At 41.3% G+C, this 11338-nt stretch overlaps 1 protein-coding gene across 1 annotated transcript; it reads right to left on the bottom strand.

Annotated features, from left to right (window-relative positions):
* Positions 1-948: 948 nt before the first annotated feature.
* On the bottom strand, positions 949-11338 carry RER1 (retention in endoplasmic reticulum sorting receptor 1). Its single transcript, XM_006016200.3, has 7 exons — positions 11204-11338; positions 7412-7497; positions 6526-6630; positions 5632-5731; positions 3697-3775; positions 3456-3591; positions 949-2053 (listed from the first exon to the last, which is right to left on the bottom strand). Exons 2-7 carry the CDS (start codon positions 7490-7492, stop codon positions 1964-1966), a joined length of 591 nt encoding a protein of 196 aa, XP_006016262.1. The 5' UTR covers positions 7493-7497; positions 11204-11338; the 3' UTR covers positions 949-1963.

Genomic DNA, 11338 nt, shown 5'->3' with positions numbered 1-11338 from the left:
CCCAACACACAGCACCCAAGCCCCGGCTACCACCTATGGAAAGCAGCAGCTGCTGCAGCCAGAGCAGAGTGTGGGGCCTGACTCCCTACCCTGGGGCAGCAATCAGAGCACAGCCCATTGGGGGGGCAGGGAAGGGGGGGGGATGCAGGCTGCCTGCTGCAGCCTTGGGGCTCCCTGCCTTCCTCGGGGCTCTATGGCCCAGCAGCCAGGACCTGGAGTGAGAGAAAATGCCACGCTGCCATGGCCACCAACCTGAGGCACCCCCTACCTGCCCAGCAGCAGTGGGGACACAATTCACCACTGCTGCTGCTGTACCTCATCTTGGTGGCTATGAAGGTGCGGCACTCCATCCTGCGCTGGGTCCTGCCTGCTGGGATGCAGAGGCAACTCCTGCCTCAAGTTGATCCAGCCCTGTTGTAACCCCACGCTCTGCTGTGGGGCACAAAAAAAATTCCACAATCCCAACTGCTGATGCTGTGACCTCATTTGGGGTTGCAACCCAGTTTGGGAACTGCTGCTCTACCATTTGTACGAAACTTCATGCTAGTTTCATGCTAGAAAGCACTAAAATTTCCATAAAACTAGTTGAAAAGTATAAGACTTTAAAATAAAAAAAAAAAGAAACCAACTGGAATTACCTTTCAGTTTTCTATGCTAAATACTGAATCTAATTCCTGATGTGCAGAATGAAAAGTTGCTAGAAGCCAGGCAGAAGCCAAGAACAAGGGTTCCTTTGAATATTTTAAATAGTGGCAGTTTTAACAGATGGTTGCTAAGTTTTACATAGTCCATTCAGGTGACCAGTCTTGTCTTTGCTGCTGAAATATACACTGACTGCTCTCTTAAGAGCTAAGTTAGCAAGTTGTCTGAAGATGAAAGTGGAAATGTGACCACTATTTTATGATCCATAAATACTATTAGCTCAATATAAAAACTACTAGAACAAGATAGGGGACACTCTTTTAATAAATTTTGGAATTAAAAAGTCACTTAATAAAATTGTTTATAGCTGTATCACATCAAAAAGTTTTTACATGCAGGTCATTTATTTCTCTATTTTTTTTTTCATAGAAAATGAAAAGCTGTGTTAAAACCCACAAAATCTGTCTGTTATAGCCAGTTTGGGTACGTTTAAGGGGCTGCATGAAGTAAACTTAAATCAAAAAACTTTAAGTATCAAAGAAATGAGTCAAAATCTTCTTCAACTAATAACAATTAAAATATATATATATTTATAATTCCAGGCCCTCAAAAGAAATCATGATAGTTTAAGAACAAAGTTTTGAGTCATTATGAAAAAGCCCAATGTCAGCATCTGCTATAAGATGCAATAGTGAAACTGGCATTAAAACCTAACATAAATGAGTTCCCTTAGGAATCTACATTAATGTTCTCCTGCAAAACTCAGAATGAAAGGCAGTTTTATTTTCCTTCCAATTCCTATCTATACTAGCTTGTTTAAATCCTAGAAATACCATGCATGTGCCTAGTCAGCTTGAGTTCTATGTCTGTAAACTTGGCACATAATTATGAAGCAGAAAATAGCATCATGTGTGCCACCTTACATTTTTCCTCCACAGCACTACAAGGCCATACTGAGCAGAACTAGAGTTTTCTTTTTGTTTAAAAACAAAACCATAACCCTAATATGTAGCCATTAACCTCCCAAGTGCCACAGTAGCTGCAATGGACTTTGAAAAGAATACATTATCTCACTGGATATCAAAGATTCTCCAACACCTTATTATCAAAAATAATAAATGCAATGCAGTTTGGTTAGAATGCCAGTTTCTTCACGAAACTGATACTTCAGATACAAATAGCAAGACAGTCTTAAATGAAAATTCAACGGCTTTGTCACCTCCCTCTTATTTACTTTATATGAAGAAAAAAGGCATTGTTACAATGGCTCAAAACTTCTTTTAGTTACATGTAGAGTCAGTCAACAGGCTCAGTTCAACTTCTAGCTAGCGAAGGTCTTTCCCATATCTTCCTTCCCTTTATATTTCCTCTTGCCGTGTGTGAAGGGTATATACCTGTACTTTATCATATGCTGCAAGGAAAAAAAAACAAAAAAACAAAACCATCGGTTTTATAAGGTAAAAACTAAACTGCATGATAAAGTTGATTCTATCAAGACACCATAAAACCCAGTTCAAGTCTAAGTTCTTTGCTACAGACAGTGCTTCTGTCATTTAAAATAAGTAAAATACCTACTATTCATTTAACTTTGGTAGCATTACATTTTTAAAAATTACAAATGGATTTGATCAGTTTTACTGCAACATATTAGTATATAGTGCTAAATACTTTAAAATGGGGTTGTTTGAGAGTTTCAATTACTAAGGTTTGGTTTTCTTAAAGCATATGTAATTTGATTTTCACGATAGTTTACACTGACAAAAATAAAGCAGACTAAAATCACTTGTAACCCCCCAGGTGCATCTATATAAGATGCTTACTCCAGTTGCCTAATTAGCTCCATGATAAAGCATCTCAGTCTACACGTGCAGAGCTATTAATTTCAATGTAGGTTAGTACTGCTCAATACAAGTACTAACCTATAGCAGAGTTATTTACTCCACCGCAATACGTGTGTAAATGATGACCAGGGCTGGCTGGGGCACAAGGATGCTACAGGGCGGGGGACTGCCTGCCAGCTAGCCCCACACTGTAAGACCCATGTATCCTAGCTGGCCCCTCTGCAGGACATTGAGTCAAGTGAGAGCAGTCCTGGGCTGGCAGGTTGAACCTCCAGAGTCCCCTGCCAGCCGGGGCTGCTCTGCCCTGGCTCAATGTAGCGTGGTCCTAGGTGTACATGAAAATGCTGCACCTGGAGGCAAAAAATTTCAGCAAAATCTGCACCAGAGTTTATTTAGCCAACCTAATTTCATGTATAGATGTGCTCCCTGACCTTCATTTACAATCCTGATTCAACATATCACATTCAAAATGTTGTAGTAAATTTGTACATAAATTGCTTTTCCTTTTATAAGGAAAAAGAATAGTAGAAATAATTTATCAAAACTATTTAAAATTACTTGGCTCTGTTCTTTTTATTAAATATAAAGCTTTTGACCGCTACCCTGATCAAGGTAAGATCTAAAAACCCAATCTGTTAATATATCTGTGTATGCAGAGAGGTCACATGCAGCTCAAATTCTTTCATAAAAATGGAGCTATTACATAAAAAGATTATGCTGATAAAACTACAGCCTTGGAAGAATGAACATAAAGTTAAATTTTGAAACTTAGGTGTCTACAGTAATTTGATTTTCATGACTGTTGAAGAAACTCCATTACCACCAGAAAATACAAGTATATCAATAAAGTGGCATGCACATTAGAAAACCTCGGTAGTGCTGATTGTAAGATAAATGTCTAAACTACTCATCTGGCAGAATGACTCTTTTAAGACAATGGTATTGTCTTCCAAGAGTTTCAACACAAATTACCTTGATTTGTCTCTTCATAGTGATACAGAACAGCATAATGAAGTACATCACAAGGATTGGCCAAAATACTGGAACGTTGAAAGCTTCAAAGAATGTACAAGTCATTGCAACCAGGATACCTTTAGTAGCAGAGTGCCTTTAGAATAAATTAAACAATTAATACCTTCCACAACACCAGGTTCTAATTAGATATAGATGCTTAAATGCTTTAAAAACAGCAGTGGCTTATGGATTTACTAACCAGAACTTAAACTCTGGCAGCCTCCTAATGAAGGGACGAAATTCCTCGTTTTGTTTTGTGGGTAATGAAGGACCATCATCTGGAAAGCGCAACACAGATATTTTAAGTCATTTCTTAATTCTCAGACTAAGACAGTTTATTTTCTTTCCTACTGCTAGTCTTAAACATTGACTCAAGTTTTTTAACTTAGAAAAGTTAAAAAAACAAACAAAACAAAACCCCAACACCCCTACCATTTTCCCCTAATAGGAAACTAGTTATGTCTCCCTTCTTTGTGTCAGACCAAATAACTTGCTTATTTTGTGAGCTAAGCTACATGAGAGGCCAGATCTTTAGAAATTTCCTACTTTGAGAAATAGGAGAAAGTTTAATATCTGAAAACAGATCTCTCTCTCAAAGTCAAGATATGAGGGCAAACTAAAGCCAGACCACGCATTTGCTTGGAAATTTCAGTGGGTTTATTATAGCTGCCACCATTGGTTAATTGTCAGAGATGTCCAAAAGTTAGAGTGGGAATCTATTATTTCTTTATAATCTTAGCAGAATACAACATAATTGGTTTCAAGCCATAGGCCACACTGATTGTTTGCAAAAGCTTTCACTGTCATGCGATTAAGATTCTGACACTCAGCCTTGCAGTTTGCTTGATATACTGGTTTTGTAACTTTAGCAAAGTGACATTTTTGCCTGTACCTGCAAGGGCAAAATGATTATTTCTACGGGTGTGCAAAACAGGCCCCATTCGATTCAGACTTGGCCCAAATCAGGGACAGTGATTTGATCTGCCGATTCGGATCACTGTCCTCGATTCAATTCAGCCGAATCCGAAGATTCAATGCCGGTTCAGAGAATCAGCGATTCTACCACAGACACAGCTTTAAATGTTTTTTCTACATATCTTGAGTTACCAGGCAGAGCTCACGAACGCTGCGATGCTGGGGCAGATGGAGCATCCCACAGGAGCGCAGGGGAGTCCCCCGCATGCTCAGTGGGAAGCCTGGAAGTAGACTGGAAATACTTCTGGTCCACTTCTAGGCCCACCAGGGAGCACGCAAGGGGCTCCCTCCCCCCCCCCGGCTCAGCAACTGGCTGCAGAGTGACCCCAGGTACAGCCCCAGGCCTAGGAGGCACCAGTCGTCAAGCTGGGGGAGGGCCCCCAGCACGCTCTCCAGCAGACCCGGAAGTGGACCAAAAGTACTTCTGGTCCACTTCCGCATCTGCTGCCAAATGCGCTGGGGAGCTTCCTGCACTTCTGCGGGACACTCCATACGCCCCAGCATCGAAGCATTTACGAACCGCCTGCTACCTAGAGGTATGTAGAAAAAACATTTAAAGCTGTGTCTATGTCCAAATCTCCGAATTGATTCGGAGGGTTCCGATTCGATATGGAGAGATTAAAGGGTCTCCTGATTTGATTCGGAGATTTAGCCACCGAATCTCCGCCAAATCAAATCAGGGACTGAAGCTTTGCACAGTCCTAATTATTTCTAGAGAGTTAGCCTAACTTGATTACCCTGCAATGTCAACAGATATTGTGTCACTGTTCAACACCTTTAAGATTGCCTGAAGAGTTAAGCTGTAACTTCATGTTACCAGCTCAAACCATTCTGTTTTACTCTTGTGATGATGAATATGAACGTTCAGTTGAGTTAAGCTAATGCAACTAAAAATCTTTCTATGCACGCGGACTAAGTCCATCTTTATTTCTGCATTTTTGGGAGGATGATATCAAAGACTTAATTTACTATTTATAAAATGCTTTTAGATCCCTAAATGGAAACTACTACAAAAACAGAGCTTTTTGCACTGCTGTTTTTAAAATGATCCTCATGACACTATTAGTAGATATGGTTCTCACTTCTTTGAAAATGTTAAACTGTCAAGGGATTTGGAAATTCAGTTCAAAATGATGGCAATGAGTTGTGTCTACTATACCTGAGTCTTCCATTAGAGAAGGGTCTACCTTTGGGGACAAAAAAGCTATGAAGAGATTTAGGTGGTAGATTCCCAAGGCATATGTCACAATATACCAACCCTGGGAAAAAGAGAAAAATAAATCAGGCTGAAAAATATCAAGACAGCTCAACATATTTATTTGGTCAAGAACAAAACAAGTTTTTTTTAAAGCATCTCAGTTGCTTCCCTAAAAGAACTGCTTCCTTTGTAGGTGAAAAAATTCTGGACTAAATTCTAGAGTATACTCATTTTTTTGAGCTGTCACCACAGGGCAATCAAAGAAAGAAAGTCATTATCCATCTATGATGAAAGGAAAGTACTCACAGACAATTCACATAGATTCAAGTGCTCCATCATATATACTGCTGTTACTTAATTTCACAGCCTGCTGCAATTTCTTTTAACTTTATCATCAAGTTTAAAGGTTTTAATCCTGGAAAAGTTCAACACTCAAATAGGGACACTACTAAAGTAATGAAAGCCATAGTACTCCTTGAACACACAAAGATAGAATTGCACTCTTGTTTAGAACAGCTTCAAGGAATATTAGTACTCCTGTTCTTAACTGAATTTTGGATGGACATGAAAAAGATAATTGATTAGTAAGGATGAAGTCTGTTGCATGCTTATAATGATAAGAGTGCCAATCCAGAAATTCTTTATAGGTTTCCTGGTAAAAGAGAATTGTTGGAACCTGAACAAGTTAAGCAGCTTTAAATTGGAAGATAAAACACCAATTAGAAAAGTTTTCTAAAATGTATTGTGCCATTTCATTGGAACACTTCAATGGACCTCTCCTCACCACAATATTAAGTTATATTAAACTTAATAGAATTATGTTAAAAAAGCTAGCAATACATTCAGCTTGTTTACCTGTAGTATATAAACTCTAATCATGTAGATAAAACATAACCCCAAAGTTACAATCCATCGCACTGCTGTGTAGGGAGTAGATTTGTCTAACCAGGATTGGTAGATCTAGACAGAAATTAATACAACATTGTTTATTATAGAATACTATTAAATGCCGTAAGTACAGATGCACAAGATATTTTGGGATAAAAGATCAGTTAAATATTAAAAACATTTTCCAAGTCTAGTTTACTTTGCACTATATATGCTGTTTACATTCTTCTATTTTAATCAGACACCTTCCTAGTAGGTTTTCTTTTCATTTCTAGGTTACTCATATTTTGGTTTTTAAATACTAAACACACCCACTGAAAATACTTAAGATTGAAAACAGCATGAAAGTTTTAAATCATAACTAGATAAATGTTAGTTTCATAAACACAGTGGGTGTGTCTACCTGTCATCCTATGGCAACATAGCGACATGCTACATCACTACAGCGCAGTATGGAGACAGCAACCATGCAGGTCTACATGTGATTGCCAGCTATGTCACCATAATGGCAACGTAGCAGGGAAATCTAAGTGTTATAGTAATCGCTCATACTGCGCTATGTTTTAGTACTTCCAAAAGAAAGTACTAAAGCACGGTGCTGTAGCAACATTGCAGTACGGTGACGTGTAGCCCTATTTCTACTAATTTATATCTAAAGCTTCTTTTGATAAAACCTAGCACAATGAGGGTATTTGAGTTGAAAAAAAATTCAGTAACATGCTGTTACATATACATAAATATTAATATAACTAGCCAATTGCCTCCTTAAATTGAAACAAAAGGTCATAAGCTAAAGAAAAATGGCACTGAGTCCTATTATCAATAAATTGCTACAAGACCCTTTAAAACTAACCTGTCCAAGCCTTGTGAAAAATCTATAGACCACTGAAGGTTTGCCATGAACCGACTCACCAATGCTGTCCCCTTCTGACATTGTTGCTGTGGAAACAAAACATTTGTATAAATGACATTAAAATAAAATTTAATTTACTGAAGCTTAAGCATAGCTCATGCCATTTTGATAGTGTTTGAAATGAGATAGCAGGTAACAGCAAATACCATGTTAAAAAAAGGGATAAAAGTCCTCTATCTCCAGGGACAATTATGAAGCAAAAGAAAGAGGAAGAATAAGATCCAAAACACACAAGAAAAAAATCACAGGTAGGAATGGGGGCAAGAGTCCTTGGCTACTCTTCCTTTGACATGCTAGGAGCATCTCTATGTACCGAGATGACATACTAGAGTGCCACATTCCTACCATGTTTAGACTGAAACTCAAATGGCAAAACCAAAAGGAGTCTATTTAAGGCTCCCAAATAGCATTTAAGTATATATTCAGTAGGACTGTCAAACGATTAAAAAATTTGATCACGATTAGAAAAATATTAGGTACAATTAGTTGCAATTTTAATCTCACAGCTAAAAACAACATTATACATGTATTTTGTATGGTTTGGGGTAGGTGTGAGGTGTGTGCGTGTGGGGGGAATTTGTGAAGGTGTGGGCGGTTTGGAGTCTGGGGAGGGGAGATCCCCACAGGGGGTCTGGAGCCTGGGGAAGAAGTACCTCCACACACCCTGGCAGGATGTGGGGTACTGTGAGTCAGGAGTGAGGGGTGGGGGGCTGTGGTTTTGGAATGAGGGGCAGGGCAGCGCACAGATATATCACTGCCCCTCCTCCCCAATCATATTAGGTATCCTCTTTTTTGAAGCTGGAAATATGGTAACCCTACAGGAATGCAGCCTGGCAGTCTGTACAGGGGCAAGTCTATAGAGAGGGAGGGGAAGGGATGGTGGGACAGCACATGGAAGCCCCCATGGTGAGGATGGGAGTGGGGTAGGGGCAAATGGGACCCTGGGGCCAGGGCGGGTCGTGGGACAGAGCTGCAGGTGGCTCATCCAGGGACGTGGAGAGGCAGTTCCCCACCACTGCACACACGCCCAGGGGAGGCATGAGGGACATGTGACCCCTGCATTTGTGTGTGGGGAGGATGTGGGCTGCCCGTTGTGGGCTGGGTCTCTGTGCTCTGCTGCCTTTGCCCCGGAAGCCATGCACTGGCCGCATGTCCCCTGCCTGCCTGGTGGCAGGAGGCACAACATGGCATCATGAGGTGACAGCGGAGAGGACAGCTCCAAAACCATGTGCACAATTAATACATCAAAAAAAATGAATGAATTGGTTCTTGCGTTAATCGTGCACATTAACACAGATTAATTGACAGCCCTAATATTTAGACAAGTTGGCTGCTGGGCTCATTCCAGAACTTGCATCATTAGCATCTATAACAAGTTACTTATGTACTGTCTGAAGCATCTGATATAATCAACTGTTTCAGGAGCAACAGGAACACCTTAGAAATAGTGGGAAAATGCTTAGCTTCTTTCTCTCTACGCAAAGTCAGGCTTAGAGAGGGAGAGCACCTAGAATGCAGTTAAAAATATAATGGTAATAAATTCAATTCCTTTTAAGCAAACTCTGCTATTGATTTCAGAGATTTTTTTTTTTAATTAAGAAAACTTAAGGTTTGTAGTTCACCTTAAGATACAAAACAAACAAAATAAAATGGAATCTGAGCACCACAAGTTGTGCCACATCACCGAAGGCAATACCTGACATTACTTCCTGGATTCTCATCTGGGGGCGGGACTATATTACTCTATGTGATAAATGCAAGCAATGTCAGCCTCTAATGTTAATGCAACATTAAGAAAAGTGCTCTAAAAGCCCCAGATAAAAAACAACACAGATTTGTAAAACATTAGAAAAATGAAACCGAAAACATCAAAAAGACTGAACTACGTATTAGATGCTGCATTATGATGACAAATGCACACAAAAAAAATCAATCCTAAATAGAAGAGACGTGCACAGAATTTTAAAGTTCCATATTTCCATGAAGTTGGTAAGTCTGCAAGCTATGTACCATCCCTAGCAACACGGGGGGAAAAAGGGGGAAGAGTTCCCATTACACTACCAGAGGAAACGGCAGAATTGATAGTGGGACTCTGCAGCTTCAGCCCCACCTTAACCAAAGTATCCCAAAGACGCCCAGAATGTCAACTAATACAGAAGTGCACTTTGACACCAAGTGGCCAAAATGAGAAACACTATTCTGTCCCAGTAGGCCCACAGGGCAGGGGAGAAAAAGTCTATGGGTAACTGAAAGACCCACTATGCTTCTGTTCATAAAGAACTTCCTCTTTCTATTGCTATTATTTCTACTTTGGGACTTCCAAATCTTATTTTAAACCAGTAACAAAATGGTTACAAATAGCAAAGTGTTTCACCATAAGTCAACGTTTTCCTGTCTATAAAATATGATCTATAAATAGTTCTGAACACATATTAATGTAGCCGTTTTTCAGTAGGATAACTTAAAAATCTAAATAAGTATATGATCATGTTTTATCCCATTATGAAATCTGGTGATGAACTTAAATAGCATCAATTACAAGTACAAACATAATCCTTGATAACAACCTGTAATACAAGTGGATGCACTTTGCAACTCAAAAGCACCATTTCTAAAGAACATGTCATTAGAGTACGATCACTCAAGAAGGGCATCTTTTGATACTTGCTTTAAAGAGAGTTTAAAGATCACAAATCTCAACCTGAACCTGTTTGTGAATTGGAAAAGAAGAGATTTTTGACAGCTGGGTGTTTTCATAATAAAAGTGTAAACTTTAACCATTTGTTATAATGGTGTCTGATCAAACCTGAGACTTTAAGTCAATAGTCAAGGAAGCAGATTTAAATTGCTTGTTAGACTAATATCGAAAGTGAATGTTTGGAAGTTTACCAAGAGTGCTACTGAAGTGATATTTGGTTTTATACAATGTATTTTCCACCTTAAAGATGCACTTTGCTTAAAATACATTACTTAGGGCAAACTATACTTTCTAATTTAATAGACAAATGCTGGCCATGCCTGGACTCTAAGAAATCAGGGTCTCTGGGTCAGCGTGGGGAGGGGGTGTCCATGCATGCGTCCATCCAGGTCAGTATACAATTCAAGAGGGGATTTACGCATTTGGAACAAGCAAGATGATCAAAAAAGTCAGAACATGGAAGGGGAGGTGGGCGGGGGGGGGGAGAATTTGAAGACAAAAGTCAACAAACCCAACAGATGCAAAGTAAGAGAGGGCTGCAGTCATTCATGAACCGGTCCCCTCCCAACAAACAGCGGTCCAAGCGACCAGGCTGTGGAGCTGCTACAGCCAACAGGCAACAGGACAGACAGTCCTGCAGGTCTCCTGCAGTCTTTAAGGGCTTCATCCCCACGGCGGTTCTTGCTCCCCCCGGAGTGGCCTCTCTTTCCTAAGGACTGTTGCTCCTGCTCCTGCCCCTGCACTAGCTGCCTGACAGCTGCCCGCAGCCCCGCACCTCCCCGGCCGGGGAAACCGCAGCGCCTGCCGGAGACCAGGTGCAGCCCAGCGCAGAGACACGGGCTCCCGGGGCGAAGGCGCGTCGGGGATGGGGACGAAGCAGGAAGGGGCCGCTCGGCCCGGCGGTGACCTGGGCAGCGTGGGACGGCGGTGAGAACAAGGGAAGGGGAAGCCACATCCCCGCGGGCCGGGACCTGACAGGCCCCGCCGCTCCCCCCCGGGCACCACCCCCTGCCCAGCCCAGTCACGTCACGCACCAGCACCCGCGGGCCCAGGCCGAGCTCCACGCGCGCTCCCGGGGGAGAGTCAACAGGCCCAGGCCCCGGCCCCGGCGCCCCGAGGGGGGACCCAGGCGCGCCCGCTACTCACGGGCGCCCGACCCCCGTCTCTCC

The sequence above is a fragment of the Alligator sinensis genome, unplaced genomic scaffold (genome assembly GCF_000455745.1).
Source record: "Alligator sinensis unplaced genomic scaffold, ASM45574v1 scaffold366_1, whole genome shotgun sequence".
Classification (NCBI taxonomy): Eukaryota; Metazoa; Chordata; order Crocodylia; family Alligatoridae; genus Alligator; species Alligator sinensis.
The sequence above is the reverse complement of the archived record's forward strand: the minus strand, read 5'-3'. Positions and strand labels throughout refer to the sequence as shown.